The following is a 25,647-nucleotide window of genomic DNA, read 5'->3' on the forward strand; positions in this document are numbered from 1 at the left end:
TTGATGTATCTATACAAGAGGTGGACACTACTACAATATGCACTGTTAAGCAGTCAAGAGCAATTTTGAATTATTTTCAGTTCAATAAGGAGTTTTTCTTGATAGCATCAAGCATTTAAAATGACATCTGCTCCACAAATGTGAAAACCCACAAACAAAAATAGAAGCAAAAGTGTTCTTTCAATCAAATTTGCAGTATTGGTTAGAAGCCAAGCATTTACATAAGGTTTTCAGAGAATGTCAAATGCTGGGACAGAAATATAAAATGCAAGTTTTAATAAAATGACATAGTTAATTGTTTTACAAGATCCTGGATGACTTTTCAGAGTATGAAGGAGCACTGGCTGGGATTCAGATGACTAAGCACTGCAATAATGAAAACAGAAAGTGTTGTTATAATGCCTGTTGCTATATAAACAACCTTGGGGGATCAGTGAAATAGTGCCTGCTGCTATATAAACAGTTGTATGTGTTTATACCTTTTGGGGGAAATTATAAAATTTCAGATTATCTGCACTCTTAACATCTTGCTTGCCTTTGTTTTATTACATCTAGCTAGTTGTTCTAGCTCTGAACAGCTATGTGGGTTTACTGAAAAACCCTTAAGCTGCAACATAAGTGAAGCACACTGTGGTATCAATTAGCTCTTTAGATAGCATATCTCAAAACTAAACATTTGAAATTCATTTTTATTTTTCAGATTTAAAATACTGTCAGTATACATCTATCACAGTTTGGAAGCAAATCTAACCAAGACCTTTTTTTTTTTTTTTTTTTTTTTTTAAAGCTTCTTGGGGTAATAGGAGAGAAAAAAGCAACATAGAAAGCACTGTGATTATAACAAGTTTTCAAGTCCTCAGTCTTGCTTTCAGAAGGAGCATGTAGGGGACTGCCACAGAAGTGACAGCCCCCATCCAAGCAAGAGGAAGTGCTCAAATACACAGCTATTTTTATGAAAATGCTGACTTGTACATTGATATGCCAACGCCTGCCTCCTTCTCCCAAGTGTGTTTCAACGCTGTTCAGAGGTCCACCCTGAAAAGCAGCTGATTACTTTGCAATTCTTCTAAGAGTACTAAACTAACAAGAAAAACAAGTTACATCAACAGCCTTGACGACCCACGTCCTTCATTAATCCATTGGGCACACGCTTTAAAATTCTTCGAGCTGACCCAATGTGCTTAAAAAAGCCTTCATTAAAACCATCTTAAAGGACTCCCATCACAATTTTGATTTAGCAGTAACAAATAAGGCATACCAACAGCAATCAAAGCAGTAGCAGGAGACGACTCCCCCATTTTATGCTGTCCCATCAAAGGCTGCTTACAATCACGCTGTTATTTTTAAAATATTCATAGTCTAAACTAGCTTGATTTTCCCCCCATTTACAAGGTAGAGGCTGCTATCAATGACATACTTTCCTCTTCTTTTAATTTGATCTGTAACAGTGACAACTAGCAGTTGAGATGCTGCAGAGTCACTGGTCCAAGACAGCCAGTGCTAGTTAGGAAATGTTGATTTCTAAGTTATGGCTGTGTCTGCACACATTAGATCAGCATGGAGCTCTAACTGATTGAGTTCTCACAAACTGCATCAAATTCATATGGTAACTTTTTCTCACACACTGGTTCTTGCTGCCCCAAGAACAGTCTGTCTCCTTTCCTCTCTTCTCAGCCTGAAGATTTTAAATTCATTTCTATCTGAAAGGCAGGGGAAATACATGTATGAAACCGAAGTACAGGAATGATTCAGCAGTGAGCAGGGAAACTATATTCTCCTATGATAACAGATCTAATTCCCTTCTATCTTCTTTAATTTGCTTTAGAATTACATTAAGCTGCTTCTTCCCCTCACATCCACCAAAATACAAAGTCTGATCATTACTCAAACACAGCAGCAGCCTGGACACTAATGCTCGGCAACTTGTAATATTCTGCCAAACATTTATGAAGTAATTTTCTTCTAATTTTTAAAACTGAAATGTGATAATAGGCAATATTTAATACTGGCTTTTGGTTTCACAGCAATAGTGTTTATTGGAGATAGACCACAAGAAAATAAGGAAATAGGAGTACGTGTTTGAGTACATGCAGAACACACTGTAGAACTAAACATTTAGATGAGCCAAAAGCCACGTTTCCTCTCGCTCATATTCGTGAAACCCTTCCTGAGAGTAAACACAATATCCCTCCAGAGAGGTCTCAAACATTAGCCTTCGTGATTCGAGTCTGGTGTCCCAGTAAGGATATGGGAAACCATCGTCAAAGGCAGGCTAGGGGAAACAGCCACTTACATAAGTAAACTATTCCTGTAAAATTTGGTGGTTAGTGGGTTCATTATAAAAATAACATATATGGGCCCCCTTGCCCATAAAGGTGCCTCTCATATACCAGGACCATTTCACAAAAAGAACATTAAAAAAAAGCAATTTAGAAGATAGAGCAGTTACTGGCCTCAGAAAAGCTTCCCCCTTTCCCCAGTGAAGCACTCAAATAACTAAAACCATGTTTACTGTTCGGCTGTAGTCTTGGTGCATTATAGCTTGATGAGATGAAACTATACAGCATAACCTTCCCAGGTTCAGGTCAGAACTTCTTAAAATGGCTCGGTATCACAAAGTGATGTTTATTGGATTATAAGGCACGGGCACACTTACTTCCTATGACCTCATTCATCCAGAGCTTTTGTATTAAAAATCATTACATCAGGCAGAGAACAAAAGGTCAGATGTGCAAAAGCCAGAAGGAGAAAGTCAAGTAACATTTTGTACCTCCATTTTGAACATGACGTTTTCTTTACACATTTAGCTCCCCAAGCGTAATTTTGCACTGCACAAGAACATCTGAAATTTGCTTTTTACCTATATACACCAAGGGCAGTAGTCTGAGGAGTGCACAGGTAGGTACAGAGAACTCCCCCACCTCGTCCTGGCTGGAAATCAGAGTGACTATAGCACAGAGTCCAAACTCATCAGACAGACTGAAAGGCTGCATGGCCACACCACGGCTGGTCCATCAGCTCAGGGGGTGGACGAGCACCCACACCCATCTGCACAAGCCTGCAAACAAAATCCTCTCTCCTAGTGATGAGGTTTCATCACTTGATGACAAGTCAGAGCAATATAGTAAAGTTTTCAAGTAAGTTTTTGGAAATTTGTATATGGTGCTACTCACTCCTCCTACATTTACTCATTACCTTCATATTTTGATAAATCCACTTCAAAACCAGGCAACTCTCTCATCTGGCAACAGTCCAGCTTTACCTTGTACCTTAAGATGTTGCAAGAAAGGAACCTGCAGAACTATTTCAGTATGCACAAACAATGCACTTCATTAGGTATTGCAAACACAAAGTCTTCAGCTATTTGTTCTTTCACGCTATGTTGGGAAAGCCCTTGTTTTAAAATGGGTAAAAATTGAGCTTTTGGCAGTTTTTCTAAAGCATTCATCCAGGTCTGTGAAACCTGCTCCTTCAAGCGAAAAGGCTCTTGCTTCAAGAAAGCATTACTCAGGTGGCACATGTCACAGAGCCTAAATGTAGGAAGAATTTGGGGATTTTCAGCTCCCAGCCCCACATTTCACTTAAGCTGAACTGCTTCCCAGGTACCCATTATGATACTTCTAGTGGGCAAAGGAGATTGACCTCTAAAAAAGATTAGATTTTGAATCAAATGGGAAAACCTCCCATTCGAGGAGTACGGAATCAATAGCTTAAGCTGTGTAAGACTTGCTTCCTATCAGGGTAACACCGTCATTCAGTGAACACATAACAGCACTAAGACACACCAATACTGGACATCTTTTCTCAAATGATGGATGATATTTCAAAGTTAAAAGCTGAAGTCAAGGAACATTAAACCAAGCTCTGTTCAGCAATGGCCTTCCTGAAAACAACTAGCAACTTATATTGGCTAAATTGAACCAGAGCTTGTTTTTACTATTTATACAATATTAACTTGAGAAACATTCACATGAATTATGCACAAGACCAGCAAAGAAAGATACAACAGCCCCTTTAGTATTTCCAGTCCCTTGAAAAACAAAATACTTTAAAGCTCTGGATTTCCAAGCATTCTGGACTGATAAAAAAGTAAATGAGCCAATATATATCAGACACTTTTATTCCTTTTATTGGAGAACAACTTGCTCTAAACTTCAACCACAGTATATAATAAGCCTGAAAGGCATTTATGGATGATTAAGCAGCTGTCATACCCAAAGCTTTCAAAACAGGATTTGTGCCCTGATGTGCTAAATCCTATGCACAGAAGTATGAGACAAACCCTGTCTCATGGAGCATAAAACATACATATTAAACTATACAACAGAAGAACAAAGGATGTGGGTGGATGGAGAAGTGAAAATAACAGCAGCTCAGCAAAAAATAAGAGAATTCACAGCTTGTCACTTGCTTGCTAATGACAGATAAGGGTAATTTTTATGCATTATAGCAAGCAAGTTTTCAGGAAACTATACGCATTTTAGCAATACTTTTATTTTCCATTAAGAGATGGCAACATGGCAGAAAGCGAGAAAGCTCCTGAAGGAAGAGACTGGCTCACAAATGAGGGCCATGAATTCCACAGGTGTTAACACTTTATACATGGAAGTCAAGCTTTGTGTCCAGAGCACACACTCTACTCATCAGGAAAAATTATACACTATGTCTTTTTGCTATACTAACACATTGTGTCATGGCTTGATAACCGACTTCCCACTTTCCTATCTCTTTCAATTTTAAAATATAGTGCTTATATATACTATAAAGCAGTTTAAGTTGGCAAATCACATGTGTTTATGTCAGCTTAACTATATCAGGAATCCATTTTCCTTTTGATTAGTAAATTTTGGTTCCATTTTAAACACGTACTCATTTAAAAAACCAACAACTTAGCAGGCTGAGGAGTTAACACACAGAGACAATGACAGCTACACAGTACACAAGTGATCTAACACACAGAACATGCTTGCAGGGGGTGGTCCCCAAAATTATTTTGGAGAAGTGACTCTAGGCCCATCTGGTGACGCCACCTCTCCTATTTCACCCAACCATGTTGTTCACCCCACCACATCTGCTCTGGACTCTCCGCAGCAAGAAGCACAGCCTCCAGCACCGCCTGGGCTCAGCTGCAGGTGCCGTGACTGCTACAGGTTGGAGAGACCAGATCTGCTCCTCCACAGAGCAAGTTAACGTTGGCTGATCAGTACAGATTGCCTACGGGCGAGGATAGGCAGGCTTTCATCTGAATGAAAGGGTGACTGTTGTTACAGCTAATCCAGCCTCATTCCAACCTATTTTATCTTGGCATGGGCAATAGGAAAGGAAAAAAAGAACGCCTTCCAACAAGTTTGCAAAAAACATATGTAAATTCCCCAATTCTAAATGATCTGGCTAGGTATCAGCCCACTGCTACCCTAGGAGACTTTCAGGAATGAAACCTCTCCTAAAAGCTTTTGGCTCTACGCAGCTGGAGAAGGTACTTTGTGGTTTTTCAGGTGCAGTCCCTTCCTCTTAACATTAAAATGAATGCTTGGCACTTTACAAGATGAGGACTCGACTCTGGCTTCAACCTGTGCTCTTTCAAGAACACTTTTCCCTATGCAGTTAAATTGGCCACAAATTCAGACAGTGCATTCTTTCTGAACTGTACGTTTTATGATCTTAGTTTAGGGGCCTCATAAAAGATGTAGTGTGCAAGTCACAGTATCCTACACTCAAAGGGTCATAACCACTGCATCTACACCGATACCCACAGAACTCTTAAAGACACTTCTGTTCGCTAGTGTTTATTGCCAAAACAAATTTCTACTCCTAACATTTCTGCCGCTCAACTTCCCATGGAAAAGTTTAATAGTTTCTATTATAAAGTTGATTTTCTCACAGGTTTGATAGTCTAATAGAGCCAGAAACTGAACATCTTGCCTCATTTCACGTTCAAGAGCTGAATTTCAGTTCAATTTCTTACATATGGCATTAGTACATAAGCATTCAACTTCTATTCCACGCAGCTATTAGAAAGATATCAGTTTGACTGCAACTCAAATACGTCAAGAAGTATTTGCTTTCCTTCTATGCTTCTGTGAATGTTACTTACCTCGTGCATTAGACAAGCAACTGAACCAAAAAGCACCATTCCCACGAGAGTAGCACCAGCTGATCAACATCTCCAGCAGGTTACATAAAAGCATGTAAATGTCTGCCACCACGTGGACACAGCAACTCTGGACACACAAAAGGAGGGCTAGACCCAAGTTATTTGCTTAGATCTGTATTGTATTGATGTGAAAACAAACATCCTTGGGGGAGCTGACAAAAGATTGTTTGAGTGAGTTTTTTCATGTCAAATAGCAAGTTCATCTGTAGCTAATGACTGTCAGATGAAAGCAGAACTATTCTTTGGCCAGGGCTCAGCAAATCATGCCAACGTGAATAGGAATATCAGTCTAACATCACTCAATAGCTGTCTGACAAAACAAATCAAGGCTGGATCAGAGGAGAAGCCTTGCCTTGTGAGGTGATCCTGAGCACGCATTCAGCCTGAACAGAAAAAAACCCCACCTTAACTCATGCAGTGTAACAAATCAAAAAGATTTCACAAAATCTGGAAGCGATACTTTGACTGCCACCAACTGCAGAGCCTCCCTGAGAAACACCAGCAATGAACTGGGGTAAAACTAGACACATTCACTGCTTAGCTTGGCTCTAGGAAATCAAAGAGTTGTAGAACAGTTCAAATTATTTGATAGTCAGTTTTGCAAGTCTCCTTTCAAGAGCCAGTAATTTAGACAAGCACAGAACACCACCATTTCTGATGCCACGTCCACCAAAGCCAGATGGAAGTAGTGAGCAAGGTCACAGCAACAAGACTAAAAGGGGTCTCGTGGTGATCATAATTCTGGCCTATGGTTCTACAGCAAAGCTGGGCTGAGACTCAGAATAAGAAATCCAGAAGATCAAGAGACAAATTAACTTTTACCCCCTTCAGTGGCTGACTGAAATACAAAAATCATCATTTGATACTCAGATTTGCAAATAAGTTGATGGTCCCATGCAAGAAAATAGCTGCAGTAAATCCCCTTCTGACCAGGACCAGAGGAAACTAGCTCTACAGCTACAACGCAATTATTTCCTCTCCAAGCAATCTTGCAACTGGACGAGGAATAGTGCCTGTCAAGTATCATGCAAGAGACCACCTCTTGAACACCTAAAGGAATTGGGAGTTTCATGAACAAGACGGTCATGCTCTCTTCAACGGCTACACATCACGTATACATGGGTTAGAAATAATGTCCGATACAGGAAAGAAACCGTGGAATATCACCTTGTATACAACTTCGGGCCAGGCATTCTCTGGTAGTGACACTGTACGTACTCACTAAGGACTCAGCTCAAGAAGGATGGTCACTAAAATAAGATCATCTCTTCATATGTAATGAAGAACCTACACTGAAGTCAGGCCCAAGCAATCAAGGCTCTGGGAATGAAGGAAAGAGACAGCAAAACAGCCAGTAAAGCAGCAATAAAGCTTCTTTCTTTCTATAGATTTGAAACTCAAAGCCACTGTACTCTCACCCCCACACGCTCTAAGGTTAAAAAAATATTTTCAAGAACTGAGAGGAAAAAACCTGGAGTGCCAAGACCACTGCTCAGGGACTTGTGAGAGCTCAGCCTAGCAAGGTCCATGTCTATGCCCTAGCTGAGCTGTGTGCTACACGCATTATGCCCAGAGCGATGAGAACTTGCTGAGAGATGCGAGCTTACCCATGCTGTGTGTTTGCTTATCACCCACAAAAAACCCCCTCACAACGCTTCAGTGAGTTCCTAACATTCATTCCCTACAACAGGAGGTTTTCACGGTGTAATCTCAACTCTTCTACTCTGAAAAATCTATGCAAGAGATCATTTCATTCTCATACTAAAGCCTCATCTTCCTCAGATACTCCACACACATCCATAACTTAGCAGCTGCAGAGTTTGTGGGGCCAGCTACCTACTAAATGATCTACCAGTGCCTAAAGCTTCCGAGAGCTGAGCAATTCACTCCCATTTTTAGCAACTGTATTGTGCTTCACCTTTGACAACAGTCTGGAATGACAGTGATTTTTTTGGTTGATATTATAAGTCACTAATTTCCCTTTGGGAAAAAAAAAAAAAAAAAAAAATCACACATTTGTATATTTGTTAGAGTCAAAGAGCTGAAATCTTAACTGGAAATTTATGGTCTTACCCAATATTATCCAACTTGAAAAGCTACTCTGTGAACTTAGTAAGGGATTCAATTTTACAAATAGAAAATACAGGGATTGAAACAATTTGTGCGCGCATACAGATGGAAGTTATTATGAACTCTCGGAATTAACACACATTGTTTTGACTTTGGAATGTAACAGCAAAGCAAGTTTCTCCAAATAAATGCTCTATCAAGCTAGCACTGAACTGCTTCTAATTCCAGCTGAATTCTCCCGAGTGCAAGATGCGGTTTTCATTGTTATTATCCTGCTGTTTTACAAAACAGTACCACTTTATCTCTAGGAGAGTTTTTATTTCAGTAATTTTATTTAGTATCAATCCAGTCTCACTTCTTCCCCACTCACATTTCTCCCTGCCGCCAGAACTCCAGGTAATTGTGAAAGGAAAAAAAAAAATAAAATCTGTGAAATCAGGGAAGCTTGTACAAATCCTTTCAAGTATTTCTTTAAGTTGATAGAAGTTTTTTTGGGCTCTTTGTTTCTCACCCACAGTGATCCACTTGCATGAATGATTTGAGTAAGGTGACAGAGACCCAATCTCTTCTCTTAACGCCCCAGTAGTCAGCACTGTCCGTTCTAGGCACCTCCAATCTTCCCACAGCACCCCGAGGGAATTAAGCAACTGATCTGCATTTATTCACAAGAGAATAATTTGCAGGACTGGTTCTCTGAATTAAGGCCAACACCTTTGGGCCTTAAAAGGATTCCCTCACAGGTTGTGACAGTCTAGAGATAAGAAAGAGGCAGCTGCTCATCCTCCATCCAAACCTAATTATATTTACCTGAACTAAGCATATCTGGACACTTCTCTTGAAGCAGCCTTAAGATCTTCTAAAAGCTGCTTAAATTCAACAATTCCAGCCTCCAAAGGAACACAGAAAGGATTCAAACAATCTCAGCTTTTAAGATCAAGTCAGTCCAAGTAGAGAGGTTTTGTGACACATTTCTGCACGTTATCTACCTGTTCTGCTTTCACAATGGAATTTCCCCTTGGCAGAACTATAAAAAGGTGCAATATTTGACCAAGGATATCAAAACAAAGGTGACTACGACAACTTATATGGACTTCAATAACACTTTCCTGATTAAACAAGAACTAGAAGCCCCCCAAAAATTCCAATTTACTTTTATTTTGTTTTTATTCAATAGCATAAAATCTCAAGCATTAACATGTGAACCACTGGTGTTGTACAAACCACTTCAAAGTGTGGCCACCGACTACTCCAGCTTCTACCAGCACCAGTGACCCCATGTACACTTGGAATCTTTTTTATACAAATATGTACTTAAAGTCTTCATTTACTTTTATGAGTTTAAACACATGCCAATGATTTCAGAAACCAACTGCAAGGACTTGGAAGGCAACATGGGTGAGTGACCACGTGTTCAACTTCAGAAATAGGACAAGAACAAAATCAGAATGAGAGATTTCAGTAGGTCCAACAGTGGTAACAACTCAGAGATGACAAGTCAAAGAGAAAAACAGGGAAACAAGTGAAGTGGTGACAGTTCCTATAGAAAAATTCTACAGCCACAAGTGTCAGCTAACCCAGACTACAAGAACTGGAAAGACTACCAAACTTGGGCTCAATGAAGAGTTCATAATCTCAATCAAGGAAGAAGCACAGACTACCTGCATCACATAACTGAACAGCAAAAGCCAGAATAGGAATAAAAAACGAAAGGCAGAAAACCAAAGCAAGCAGCATCACGACTCACAAATTACAGAATGAACTAATGTATTTACATAAGAAAAGATTAAGGAAAGCATTGATTTGATAGTAATGGAGAGAGAAAGCTATCAAAGTATTTGAAGGAAAGAGTATTTAATCCCTTTCTCTCACTGGTCTTCCATATGAAAGTCAAGTGTGAACAGCTGGCTGCCATTATTAATACTAGCAACAAAGAGTCACAGTCTAAGTTATATTAACAGCTTGGTTAAGTGAATTTCCAAGATTAGCAGGACTTGATTAACTTCATCTTAAGATATTTTAGCCTTTAAGTAATTTCAAAGCCACTGGAGGTTATCTTCCAAAATACACTAAGCATGGGCAAGATACCAGAAGTCTGGAAAATGGTAAATGTAATCCAAGCTTAAAAAACAAACAACATAAAAAGACCCAGAAGCTTTACTACAATTTGGGGTAGGGAATGAGGAAAAAGTGGTGGAAGAGAGAACTGGAAAAACAAATCAAACAACTAGAAACTAAGCATAAAAAAATTCAGAATTTTCAAGAATAAGACTGTCAGACCAATCTAATTTCAAGCCTTACAAACAGGTTAGAAACTGAAACGTCGGATTTCTGTTGGAATTCAAATAAATCTCTTGGCACTTTACAGTGTAATATGCTTGCAAGCATTCTGGGGAAATGGGATATTGATGAAGTATGAATGAATAAAGAACAAGTAAGTACTCTTTGGGTGTAGTTAAACAATGGTTCACTGCTGTAAATGGAAGTGCTGGTGAAGTGGGGCTCCACCTGGGTCTAGGCTTTACCCCAGTTCTATTCAATATTTTAATTAGGTGACCTGGATAGAGAATAGACTGATGCAGACAGCAGAAAGCTGAGATTGAATTCTCAATCTAACCTTTCCTCATCTTCCAGAGTTACGTCAAAGCAGAATACGATGAAGAAGAAAAAGGTGCATCTTTAAGGATACATTCACAGAATCACAGAATCGTCTAGGTTGGAAAGGACCTTGAAGATCATCTAGTCCAACCATTGACCTAACACTGACAGTTCCCAACTACACCATATCTCCCAGCGCTAAGTCAACCTTACTCTTCAACCCCTCCAGGGATGGGGCCTCCACCACTGCCCTGGGCAGCCCATTCCAACGCCCAACAACCCCTCCTGGAAAGAAACACTTCCTAATAGCCAGTCTAACCCTGCCCTGGTGCAACTTGAGGCCATTCCCTCTTGGCCTGGTGCTTGTTACTTCATTAAATAGACTCATCCCTCCTCTCTGCACCCTCCTTTCAGGAAGTTGTAGAGGGCCATGAGGTCTCCCCTCAGCCTCCTCTTCTCCACACTAAACCCCCCCCAGTTCCCTCAGCCGCTCCCCATCACACCTGTGCTCCAGACCCTGCACCAGCTCCGTTGCCCTTCTCTGGACACGCTCGAGTCATTCAATGGCCTTTTTGGAGTGAGGGGCCCAAAACTGAACACAGTCATCGAGGTGCGGCCTCACCGGTGCTGAGTACAGGGGTCAGATCCCTTCCCTGTCCCTGCTGGCCACGCTAGTGCTGATACAAGCCAGGATACCATCGGCCTTCTTGGCCACCTGGGCACACTGCTGACTCCTGTTCAGCCAGCTGTCAATCAACACCCCTAGGTCCCTCTCTGACTGGCAGGTCTCCAGCCACTCCTCCCCAATCTGTCCTTCTCTGGTCCCTTTCAGACCAGCTTTCTGCACGTTTTCTGAATTCCATACTAAATGAGTTCGCAGCAGGTATTAGTATCATCTCAAACACAAGTTCATAAACTTGTAAACTTTCATGAGTTTGCCAAAGTAAAGGATGATTTTTTAAAATACATTAAGAACAAGGAAGTAAGGATGATTATATTTAAAAAAAAAAGTCCTCTAAAGTCATGCACTGGCAAGACTTAAGGTTTTCCAGCTTGTTGCTTTTTCTTATCATAAGTATAGGAGTAGAATACTAGTTAAAGTAATGATACAGCAAAATTAAAGGAGGAATGAGAATGACACAAAAAGATCTTTAAGCATGACAGAATAAATAAAAAACCCAACAGAAGACATTTACAATTTTCAAAACAGTGTGCAGAGACTCACAGTATTTATTTGAAAAGGAAAAGATTCATTATTAGCTGGCGAACCCTTTTCCAAGGACCACAAGAGAAGGTCTTGAGCACAAAGGAGTAAGGAAAGGGAAGACAAGGATTTGAAGAATGCCTCCATGAGTTCAGGTGTTCGCCACAGAGATGCACACCAGACAGCAGATGCACACTCATGTCATACTGACACTAAGCAGATGGTAGATACTAATTTAAAAAAAACCTCTGTATACCAACCTGTGCTATATTTTTGTTGAGAAGATATACTCCATATTCAAACTGAAGCTTCTCCCCTCCTTTTGGATATAAAGGAAATCTGATGGGAAAGAAAAAAAGAAAAAAGCATTTAAGGTAAAATTATTCAGATGCTTAACTTTAAAAAGCCCCAGATTCCTTTTCTGTGAAGGTAAAGGTTTAAAAAGCCTCCCTTGCTGACTTCTCCCAGAAACCCCCTCCACAGGACGTACTTAGGAACCCTCTGCAACTCCAGTCAACCAGCCTTTTAAAAACTGATGTCAAAACTCAGCTAATAAATTACATTTTCTGAAGTATTTTAGGGTTTTAAAGGATGCTTTATGACTCTCCCAGTGCTGCAGCATTTCTCTCACTAAGTGAAGCATATTTTAAGCAGCATACAGTATCATACCAGATCCCACGTTATCCATTTGTATTCAGCCATTCACATTGGTTTAGCTCATTTCCAAACCGAAATAACCTTTTAAGAAAGGTGCTTTCTTTTGATTGTTATTTTGTGATTGAAAGAGCACAAATCTCTCACACACAGAAGACACTCGTAGGCTCACTTACTACCACACCAGAACAATACTCAGAGTGTAAGTGATTCCCTTCCTTTCAACAAGCTTCACACACACCAAAGGCTCAAGTCTGTTACAGCATCATCGGTCACTACAGCCCTTGCAAGTATATTCTTAATGATTATCTCCTGTTTAATAAATAAAGCATTTGTCACAATTTTAAATAACTAGATGTAGCTTATAAGAAAGTAGCACAGTTTATTTCTGTCTTAACTGCTACACGAGATCAGAGAATCAAAACTTTAGTTCCTAAAGTATTGAAACTGTTTGACAGACTGCATTAAAGAATATAATTTTATGCATATGATCTAGGAATCTTTCCTTAAGCGAAGCAGTTCTCAAACAGTTTTAATATTTGTAGACTGTATTTCTTAGGATTGTCTTTTGACTCTTCCTTACCACCAGAGGTTATGAGATCATCACGGTCAATCGGTAATCTTAGTACAATCTAAAATTTATGTTTATGGGACCTACACCATGAAACAAGTTTTTGCCTTTTCAAGGAACTGTATGTTCTGTAGCTCCTCATCAAGATGGTGAGCGTATTATCTGCAGAAAACCCACATTACATCAGAAACCAAAGTCTCTCAAATATAAGATAACAAATATAGGAGATCAATATCTACTAGAAACAACACACATTCTAGAGGGGTGATTACGCAAAGTGTATTTTATCATCAATCAGCCCCACAGCAGAGTACATTTGCAACTTTTAAGGAGAATTATATAGCGCCATTAAAGCTAAAGGTTAACAGGTCATGATCACAGCAGATCAAATATTAAGACGTCAGCTTCAAGTTTTATGCTACTTTCAAACTCACTAGGTCACTTCAAGTTGAGGAATATAAAAATCACTGTGAGTAGTATATATCTAGCTCACCTTGCTTAATAGATCTATAAATCCAACTAGTTCCCCATGCAAGAAAATAAAACCTTCCAAAATGAACACATGCTACAAAAATTCCACGACGCATTACCCTAAGTGTAAAATACAAATCAAAAAGAATTCATTTCAATATCTACAATTACACTACACAAACAGAGCAGCATTTAGATTTAAAGGATACCTTTACAATTAACAGTGTAAAACTAACTCAAGCTTGACAATAAAAGCACCATTAGGAACACACGCCATGTTTCACTAGAAGATAATATTTCATTAAGTCACTAGTAATGGGAACCATGTATTCTATTATTAGACACAGAGCTCTTCGATACATGCAGTATAGAAAAGAGTATAAAAAGTGTTTTACAGTGCTCACTACCATCTCCCACATACAGTTTAAGTGGTAAAAATTAAGCTTTTCTGTTTATCACAATGGGCCTGCTGCTTTGCTAATATTCACATTTCTGTCCTGTAACTTCCACTAATTAATCTTGAAAGACTCTAAACTACATACATCCTCGTGTCAGCTTTCATAACATAATCATTTACATGAAAGCCTTGAAAAATGTCAGTGGATGTCTGTGTACACACATTTATGACTCAGAGAAAAGTATTACCAACTTTTATGTCTCCTTCTTTGTGTGTTATCTTGCTTGCCCATGAAGCCTGGTCACAAGCAATAAACTTAAGGGAGAGGAACCACGACATTTTATATAGTGCTTCACTGAATACAATTGAACACAACTTTAACTGCTGGTTCCCAACATGAAATTTTTCTTCCCTGCTCCTTAGAAAAGCACAACTGTAAGCTAAATCTCTCACTTTGGCATGCTGCAAAAAGTTAAGTCTGCTGTGTGAGGTTTTAGTTATACTTGCTCAAAACATGCATTTGAAAACTACTATTTTAGTATTTTTATAATCATGAAGCACTCAATAAAATGAAAATAGCATCCGCCTGCCCATCCTACTCCAACATGTACCTTCCTTGTTTCCATTCTTGCTGATATGTTTTGGGGAAAAAAAAATTATTAAGCTCCTTTAAAACATAACACAGATACTCAACTTTAAGATGACAAACTCAAATGAATAAGTGTGATATATGTTTAGTGGAAAGAAGAAAAAGAACAAGCTACAGGTGTCTGTTGTATAATCACTAAAACACATCATCTGAGAAGTTACCAAGTAGTAGGAAACTTGTTCTGAGTACACTCAGAAGTTGAGCTCTGGTCCTCCTCAGAGCAGTACTTACACACTGTACGAAAGCCACACACCTACCATCCTAGCACGCAGTAATTATGAACAACACAGCTTCTGCTCAGTGAGGTTCTAAATGTACCCTTGTAAAAATATGTTGATATTTATCTTATGACTATGGAATATTACTTTTCAAGAGTGTGTAGACTTCTTAAAACACAGCCCTAATACATCCTGGGTTTACAGTAGCTATTCTATTTCTGTCTAAAAGAGCACACGGCTCAGCTGGCATACAGAAGGAATAATTTTAACAGTGACTCATAAAGATGATCTTAGGTCAGAGAAGATTCACTTGATGCAAGGAAAAACCACAACCTGTTAGAAGTTACTAAATGTTAACTCCATTTGGAGGTGTTTCTGCACCTCGTGTTTCCACTGTACTCGAGGCTATTCTTGCTTCACTTGAGACATCTGACATGTCAGCAATGACGAGAGCCTGTGCTGGGGAAGAGCACAAGGACTAGTAGTGATGAAGGGAATGGAATAACAAGCCAGCAGGCAAGTGGAAAGGTGGCTTTAGGATCTATGGCAATTGTGCCAAAGATGCTGAAATTAAACAAGACCCACTCTGAGTTCAGAAGGTGGAGAACTCTGTGTAAGAGTGATCCAAACTGCACACCAGACTGATTTTAACCAGATGGTCAATATGTGCCTTTAAGATCTAAGATAACAAAGAGGATTCTCGATCTTAAAAGCTTACGTTTGCTTTGGAAGTTCTATGTTTTGCTTATTTCATCCTGAAGGACTGTGACAAATGCGAAGTTTTTATTAATTTGAGTCATGTACCCTGTTTTATAGGACTCCCTGGGATACAAGTCAGATGACCAGCATTACCCAGCTGTACCACACTGCAGGAACAGAGGCACATCCATAATAAACCACAAAACATACGCATGCATAACATTTTTAGACACGTATCTCACCGCCCGTCTCATCACATGTTACTTTAGACAAAAGTTGTATTCTTCCACTTGTGATACCACAATGACAGAACAGTTTTTTCCATAGTTAACCAGAACAATATCATGCTTACATCCTCAAAACACACACGAGGTTTATACTAATACATTCAAGACCCAAGTTTTCCCAGTCTCACAAGAAGAGGTTTTTGACTGCTATTTCTCAGTTAAAAAAAAAGTCATAGAAGAAGTTACAAGGTACTTCCAATCATCTCCGGATAATTTAATTTTAGCAGAGCTTAGAATAAAGAGTAGGGATGGCAACTCATCTGCCCCACCATACCTCTCTCCCATCTCTCCTGCTTGGAGGGTTCCCAAGAATAAGCATCTCCTCTCTACCTGCAATCTTAATTCCAAGTCAACATCAACTGCTTTATTTCAGCCTATCCCCTATTAATTACTGCCACACTTCCTAAGCAGACGTCAGCTGCTGGATAAAGAACTCTTCAGCTTAAACCTCAGCCAAGAAAAAGCTGGCATGGAAGTCGGAAGGGAGCACATTATTAACAGCTAGTCATGAAACTCTCCTCTTCCATCAAAGGCACCTAATATTCAAATCGGATACTATTCTTAGCACTGAAATCCTGTGTTTAACACAACTGGATGCCACTAACCATGAGCAGTTCTAGGAACAAAGAAGGGGTTTTTGAAGTACACAGGGCAACCAACTTTCAGTCTGTTTACACATAGGCAGGTTTTGCTGATAGGCAATGAGTAAGCAAACAAGTATGAGCAGGTCAAGGCTTAGAGTACTGCTGATCTACATAACCAAATATATCTACTTGTAAGAAACTCAAATGAGACCGACAAATCAAAGCATGCACTCAAGTATCAAATACAGACTAGTGCAAGCCTGAAAGGAAGAATCTCTAATTTCCTTGTAAACCGCCCAGGCAAACAGAGGTGGAAAAGGAAGAAATCCCAGCTAAAAGGAGTGGCTAAGTCAAGTGTCAACATTGGTATTATTTTACACTGTAGACTCCATGTGAAAGTTTCTAGGGTACTAAGCCTCATTAAACCCTCCCAAGAGCTGTGAGAAGGAAAAAGCGAGGCAAAGGTTACATGCTTTGTTCAGTTACTCTGATGGGGAAAAGTAACCTCGAGTCAGCCTTTTAAATAAAAAACAAGGCTGAAAGTCTACCTATTCTCCAAATTAAAACTATCATCCTACCATCAACAATGGAATTAGATTTTGAGTTCTTCAAGGATCTCACAGCACTTCACAAACGCTAAGTTTTAAAGTAGTTTGAACATTTGCATAAGAAATACCATTCTGATGGGTATCAAGCTTACAGATACCCAACTACACCATCAACACGACTCTTAGGGAGCTGTTACTTTGGAGTTAGTCTTTAATGAGATTTTTTTTCTCACATGGTATTTAGTCAAGTAGAAACATCTTAGACATAACAAACACACATACCTCTAAAACTGAAAAGCAAAGTATCATCTTACTACAGTAGATCACATTTTTAAGGTTATAAAGGCTGCAGACAGAGTACTAAACTGTCAACTCTGGTTTAAATGTCTTTTCATTAAAAAAAGAAACTCAGTATATGCATTTCCAGTCAATATGGAAAACTAACGGTGGCTGGCTGCCATTATTTCCACTCTAGCTAAATCACTAAGATGCAAACAGCTGAACAGAAATATCAGTGTTAAATCAAACCATTTCAATTTTCAGTTCAAGATGTATTCTTGACTATGGCTAAACACATTTGAGGTCTGGGGGCCGTACAGGATGAGCAGACTGGAGTTTCAATGAGCACCTTTGCCAGCTGTACCTGTCCAGGGGCCTGAAGACACTTCTGCTGGAAGTAGACTCTGTGACTCTCCGACATCTCTGCAGCAATCCGATCCAAAAGCTGCAGCGTGCCCCACGAGACCACCAGCCATCACTCCATGTTGCTGAAACTACTTGTTCATCCAGATAAAAGCAGATCATCTTATAATCATAAAGCTACAGGCACAAAGAAAATCTAATGTATCGTCTCTAAGGCAAGTTCAAACCACTCAGTATTCTCCTTCTAAATAAACTTCATCCTTCCTTGGGGTAGGAAGATTGTCTAAATTACAGTGTTGGTTTCAGCCTTATTTTCTATGATTCAAGGCAGAATGAAGGAGACTGTGCTTATGTGCTGCTGAAAGTGAGTCTGAGAAATCTCAGGGGTAGACAGTGGAGAAAAGCCTCTTGCAAGGATTTTTCCCTTTCATATTTACAGTTTAAGGTGAGATGGCTACAGTTTGGATCAGTCAGGTTTGGTGGGGTTTTGCCTTATAAAAAGTATTAGTTACTTCTTAATAAAAGGGGTTTAACCCATCTCTTACTGACTTCTGAATATATGGACTAAACCACTGGCTTTGATAAGACAGCACGGGCGGGAAGTTTGTGACTACAGTGTCTCCAACCAAAACTGCTCACTAATACTGATGTATTTAAAAATCAGAAAACTGACTACAGAAAAAAGGTCTTTTAAAGATTGCTTATGTTGCCAACCGATACTGATTCTGGAAAGCTAAAGGTCTGTTTCAAAGCTAAAAACGAGATTAGCCTAATTTCAGTGTTTGAAGCATTAGACCATCCTTCTTACAACTCATAAATTGTGCCAAATATTCTACTCTAACCACTAAGAACTTCTCTTCACTGTCCCACCTTTTTTAGCTGACCTTAGACAAGTACTTAGCAGCCATCAAGATTTCATTTAATTTTATATCCTCAGCTAATCTTTAGCTGTTTTACATAGTAACTTCAGTGTCTGATGAACATGCAGTAAATCACCCCAGGATTCTTGGTTCAGTCAGATGGTAACTGTTAGGAAAAGCTGAAAGAATCCTTATTCCATACGTTTATTTCAGACCTCAAGTATCTCTTATGAATTCAAGTCCAAATACTTTTACTCTTGTGTTCTGATTTATGAACTCCTCTGTACCCAGAAAAATCACATATGTACCAATATATTGGTGGCCAATTTTTATTGTCTATAACCGCCTGTCTTTAATACAAACTATTTTTAAAGCTTTAGAAATTGTTTCATTTTTAACTGCTTTCACCTGCTTCTACTTTGGTATTACACCATATGTTTTAGATCTTTTATTCTCTCTTCTGTTCAGACTTCTGCCATATCCCAAATTGTATTAAAGTCTCAAACTTTAGTCTCTACTTCAGAAAGCTCTTTAGGGAAGAAGTCAGTAAAATAATGATTTTTACACATCACATCTAACTGTTTTCCACAGGCTGAAGTGTAGCCTAATTTAAATAGGCTATTACATCCCATTTGGCAAATGTAAGTAAAATTTAAAATCGAGTTTGAAATTGTGTTAGATAACCTTCATTATCAAAGTGATGCAGAAGTTCAAGGACCACTAATATTTGTAACTTTGCAAGCTAAATTAACAGCAAGGACGTTCACGTTTTAAGAATGCTTAATTATCCAGTAGTTAACTGAAGATCAGAGACTTAGCCCACTGATTAAATGAAGCCGATACCGCTGTATCTTCACATCGCCATATCTGAAGTACCTTTGATAGCTCCTGCCCAACTGCATCCCTGAATTTGTCAGAGAACAAATTTGACTCAGCCTTTTCCTTCCCTTCTTATTTTCAAGGACAGTAAGCAGAATGGCTGCAGGGAGGTGACTGTAGAGCAGACTTGGCAGAATGCAGCTGCAACCCAATTATTCACTATTATACAGATAAAGAACTGATGTAATTTCTGCGACTGTAACAGTCACTGGTGTGATAGCAGGGTCATCCATCAGATCCAGGGAACAACTGTGCCTCACACAACACTACCAAAACATAGGACGCTTTACAAAATGATGAATTTCAAGCTTAAGCCCATGGATAGGACACCCTATACAAGGACAGAACTAACCAGCCCAATCCAGATAAGATAATGACCTGAAAAAGTCACAAGTTCTTGCTTGATATGACTGAAGTATGGGGCGTATACAAGAACAAGGTTTAAATATTTACTGAAGTTTGAATTATTTCAACCTCACCCCCCTTTTGGGGGTCTGTGAGGGGGGCAGGCAGGGGAGGAAGGAGCTAGTGTTTTCCCTCCAACCTAACCACATCCTCTTTGCTCATTCTAAAGGAATGTTGTATCCAGAGGAGAAAGCTTGCCTTATTTAAAAGTGCTGGGACTTTTCTGAACCTGAAGAAAGCAAACCTTGAAAGCCTTTTAAGTGAGAAGGCCTACCACTGTCCAGCCAGCTCACTTGAAATCACTGTTCCCCAGGACACTTTGAATCAAGTATTAGGAAAAGTAGGCTGCTAAAGAGTCACAGGCACCAAAATACGCAGCACTTCCAACCTCTTCCCACTCCACCAGAAGACCAAGGCACAAGAAGCTTTGGCCACACAGCTTCAAAACCTGTTTCCTTCTCTGATAAGCTGCACCACAGCTCTATCAGCTTCAGAACAGAGACCAGCACAGATCTTAAGCAGCTGAGTGCTTGTTGGAAGGAACACAACTAAAACACAGCAGTATGAAACCGCCGTCACCACCCAACTTCTCAAGTAGAGAGCAACACACAGCACTTTGAATCCTTTTTAGATCAAGCTACCAGCTGATGGTGGAGGCCGCAAACTGACCTTTGGGTGACTACTAGCCTACCGGGAACAGCTAACTAGTCTGCCAACAATCAGCATAACTGGAAAAGTTTTAAGTGAAAAAGTTAAGATCCCCACCTGGTGAGCAATGCCGAAATCAAATGAAAAGACAGAAAAGAAGGATTACAAGCGTGCACTTTGCTTTGTTAGAGATGAGATTAAGACATGAATATGAATCACAAATCACAAGTGAATTCAGATTTGATTACTATATGGTTTTTAGTTTCTACTTGAGAGAAAGAGCTACACTTGTAAAACAAACTTGATGACAAAAATACAGACTGCCAAGGGAAAAAAGCATATCCTCATTCAAGCTTTACACAATACAAAGATAATTAGTTTACTGGGAAAGGAAAACATATTGGCAGTTTAACTTTATGAAATGTATTTTCAAAATGCCTATCTGAATAGCTCAACAAGATGATAATCGAAAGCAGAAGCACTGCCATCTTTCTATTAAGAAGTGTAACTGCTGTGACCTTGCTCTTGGAGAATGTACAATAGCTTCAATATGTACAGGCTACACGCAGGAAAAGTGAGAAAAAACCCAGATTATGAAAGTCAGGCAGTTCTTGATAAAACAGTCACCGATTTATACATTTATATATTTATAAATGTATATTCTACTACTTCAGCAAATAACGCTTTCAAAACACCTCTGAAACACAGCTAGCAATCCACGGAACACACAACACGGACAGCTTTTGTAAATTGTGCATTTCTGTGAATTCAAGGCTTGCTACATACAAGCCACGATGGATATCACAACGCAATGACTATCTGTAAGGACAGAGCAGACAACCTCGCTATCACAACTTTAAATCTCCCTGCCACTGAAGGATCATTTTTAACTAGAGGACACTTTATACAGGTCAGGCCCCCGCTTATTGAAAAATGAAGTAATGTTTTGAAAAATAATCTCATCAGGAGAATAGTGTTCCAATGGGAGTAAATTAAGACTAGTATGTCTTCACAGAAACACTTCTCAGCTGTAGATGTCTGGGGTCAGTGGTCTCATCTACTGCAGTAAACAAAGTCTGATTTCTCAGACTGGCCAGGAGCATGTAAAAGCTTCTAGTTCCCAGGAATCATGTTAACAGTATCTAAATTTATTAAAGAACACCTGATCTAATTCTTAATCTACGCACAGTAATATTTGCTGACCCAGTGAAGGCAAAAGCATTATTTTGGTGATCAAGAATAAAATAAGCCAGGATTCTAGCTAAATATTCTCAAGAATGTGGAACGTAAAAATACAGTTCAAGATAAGTTCATGGCAAAAAACATTCTTTAAGCAATATAGTTGAACACTTAACACACACTCAATCTACCACAAAGAATCAACTTTGCTTTGACAGCTATTAGATTTCTCAACAAACCATCTCCCTCCATCTGATTTAAGTTTGCCAAGATTTCTTCCCAAAGCTGCCATTTCATTATCTCAGCCAGAGTACCAAATATGATTAAAGACTTCTCAATTGAATTGGAAGATGTTAATGTCAGTGAAAAGTTATTCTTCACTTGTTTGTGTCACGATTTTTCAGACTGCTTTGTCGTAGGTGGCTTATCTGTTACCAGGCAGAAAGCAATAACCACCTTCAGTTATACTAAGTCTGCTAGAACTGAAACTCTGATTTTTCCCATTCTTCGAAGCAGGAGCAACGCCACAGGAGTGAGGACCACTTTTAGACTACATTCATTCAACAAGTGGTTTCCAAATGCTCCAAAATTATCCGTATGCCTGTTCAGCAATACTTACCTCCACTTACTTGCAAATCCAGCTTGTCACACTTAAAAGAATTGAAAGACACCACAGTTCATCAAGAAAGGTAATTTGGAAGCAGTCTTGCAGCAGAACTGGTTTTGATATAAACTTTGCTTTACTCACGGGCCTGAGAAGTGAAACTTTTTACATCAGAACTTATGCTGCCCGTAATTCATATTGCATGACTTAATACTGTGTGAACCACACACAAGATAATGGAAGTCTTCTTTATCAGTGCAAATGAGTACGTCTAAAAATACAGCACCAACATATCAAATTAACTGTTTGAACATGTGCAGATTAAAAGTGCATCTGGCCCAACTTACTCTTAACTTTTCCACTTCTCTGAAATTTGGCTCCCTAACCTAATTAAAAGCATCCCAATCTGGGGTAAACCAGCCTGCTGGTTTGAATTCAAGACTCAATCAACAAGCCACGCAGCTATGTTAACATTCACCACACACAGTGCTGCGGCCCTTTGGCCCTGCACTTGCGTGTCGGCTTTAGCTGTACAGAAGCTGTGTGAGGATAAACTCACTCATGGCTTTACATCCTTCAGGAATCCAGAAGTACTCTTGAAGATCCAACAAGGGCAGCTGCATTTCATGCTTGATATGTTTTTCAGTTGCTAAAAGACTGCCTCATCCCAGTGAAAAATGACCTGGATTTTTAATTATTCATACCTTAGCACTTCCCACATGGGTTATGGCAATGAAATGAAACTGGCCTTTAAGGTATCAGCACACAAAGAATCACAGCTGAGCGCTGCAGTGCCTTTGTGATATAAGAGGTCAGATGCACTCAGACTTTGTTCCCAGACCAAGTCTGATGCCAGCAGATCTCCACAACCCTGACTGAAACCAGCCACTTCTAGAACCCCTACCCAAATTAAGCATCAAGACAAAAACTGACTAATAATTACAATCTTCTGGCATGCTTGAAGTTCTCAATAATGATGAGGCAAAGCTCCAGAAAAAAGACAATTTTAAGGTATAACTCCACATCACAGAAATAGTTTCCAGGAAATTACTTCAGGATCAGACCTATCACTTTTAGCTGCAAACAAAGCATACAATTTTGATCCTGTTTTCTATGAGGACACAGTAATGCAACAGACAGACATTTCCTATGTTTAGTGACAATAGAAGGTGTTCAGACAGGACAAGTAGCAGCATAATTTAAAAGGCCATGGCAGCATTTCACTCCTCCTTATGCCATTTCACACAACTATTTGGTTCCTGAGGTACATAAAAGTCACATCTGCAAAGATGTCAGATGCCCAAGACTGCATCACAGCTCTTTGTGTATCCTTCAGTCTGTCGGTGTCTGTATTTGTCAAGCAGAGTGGAAAAGACCTTAAATCTTTCTATAAATTATAAAATGCCAAGGAAAACTTTACAGTAGTTTACTGTTATCTCAGATCAGCTAATGCCAAATATTCCTGCAAAAAACACACCAGACTACATCAGGCTTCTTCCATGACTGTCTAGTGCCTGTTTGGTTTTTATTTTATTTTTAAATGTATCTATATTTTTTATCTTTATAACATTAAGTGGCAACAAGTTCAATATTTAAAACATACAACACAACGAAAAAAAAAAAATCACTTCTTCAAGATCAGACAATTCTGAAATGCCTGTATGTGCTCCAGTAGCTAGCCTTGGAAACGTCACTGTTCTTTTTGTCTTTTAAATACAAAACTTTTTTAGATTATGTATTCTACCCCTTCATTTTTTTTCCCCTAACCTGAAATATGACTTTGAGGTGGTTACTTTCTTACTACTGCTAGCTTTGTAACCCTCCTTAACACATTTTGGTGGGAAGAAGATGCAGAATGAGCCAGAATAGACTGCATGTACTATTTGATTTCTGCTTACTATTACTACAGTGAAACAATGTTAGCAAAACTATTTCTTGAAACTGTTTTTGTTTCCAAATTACCTAGCAGGGAAGATTTCTTGAAAATCTTTTAAAAGACACAGTATGAATGAGAATGCAAAAATACAACAAAAATAATTTCTCAGAAGATGCATTTCATTTGTCTAGGCACACACAGGGTACCAGAAAGGTAATTAAACTCCAAAGAACTTTATTTTCCTTAGGAGAGTATACATATTTCCAAGCTGTCTAATTTGATTTGATTAAACAAGTATTCTATTCTTAAATATTCAACTAGCAGGTTGTAGAAGTGTCATGTGAAGTTCCAATTATAAAAAGTAGCAACCAAGCAGAGCTTTGAGTTAACAGAGATGCCAAAAGACTCCCAAACAGATGGCATGTCTGCTTTCCTGTACTCACTTTAACTAACAAGGAGACTGACATGGTTTCAAAAGATTCAGTAGCTTCCAGTCAGCAAAATGCAGGCACTTACGTTGTGAGATGTTTAGCTTCTATTGGCACTGAAAGAACTGAAGACTATCTAAAAAACCACTACAATAGCAGCAACACCAACACAGGCAATTCCACAATGTCTCACTTCAGACATAACAATCCTTATTTTGCTCTAAACTGGAAGCTATTCATTATCTAAAAATCTGGGAGCAGACTAACAGAAGCATTAAATTCAGGGCTTGACAGACAGTGTCAGAACATATCAAAAATAGTTTGATTTCAGCATTCTCACTATGTTTATGAGAATGCGATGAAGTGCTAGGTTTCCATTCTGCAGGAAGACTGCCAAAGAATTTAGGTGGTTTATTCAGCAAATGTGATTGTTTGTCACTGAAGAGAGGAACATGCTGCTGTCCTAAGTGGCTTAAATTTGGGAGCTATATATCCATCATTTCCTTTGAAATCTTTCAGACTCCAGAATGTTTGAGGAATAGTACTCTTTCTTCCTACATCTTTGATGCATTCTGGAGATGTTGAAAGGGACCACTGAAGTGCATTAATGAGATACTTAGTGAAAACTATATTCTTGCCTTACCTTGGTGGTTCAGAAAGTCATAAAAGCAGATTTATGGGAGAAAACTTACAGCCTTTTAGTGGTAACAAAACTATTTTATGGAATACAAGAAGGGAACAGTTATTGAATAGATTATAAACACTAGCATCTCTAGAATTACAAAGCTGACCATATATTGTATGCTACTGGCACGTATTCTATACCCCATTCTGCCTTCAGTAATGCAGCCAAACAAGTGCTAAGTTCTCACCACAGACTCCTACTTCTTTTGTACACTCTTAAGTTCCACTATAACAGTAATTGCAGCAGAAAAGAATGAATACTTCTACAAGAACCTTGAGATTTAAGTGACCTGGATCATCCAAGTAAACGAATCTGAAGCAGATAAAGTATTTCCCAAACG

The 25,647-nt window shown here is 39.0% G+C and overlaps 1 protein-coding gene across 10 annotated transcripts in view; it reads right to left on the reverse strand.

Moving 5' to 3' along the window:
• Positions 1–25,647, reverse strand: part of UVRAG (UV radiation resistance associated) — a 98,121-nt gene that overhangs the window by 20,379 nt on the left and 52,095 nt on the right. For all 10 annotated transcript variants that reach the window (XM_074860516.1, XM_074860512.1, XM_074860510.1 and 7 more), the window contains one exon: positions 12,284–12,362. In XM_074860516.1, coding sequence (XP_074716617.1) covers positions 12,284–12,362 — 79 coding nt within the window. The remainder of the gene's footprint in view (positions 1–12,283; positions 12,363–25,647) is intronic.

Source organism: Strix uralensis, chromosome 2, assembly GCF_047716275.1.
Source record: "Strix uralensis isolate ZFMK-TIS-50842 chromosome 2, bStrUra1, whole genome shotgun sequence".
NCBI lineage: Eukaryota > Metazoa > Chordata > Aves > Strigiformes > Strigidae > Strix > Strix uralensis.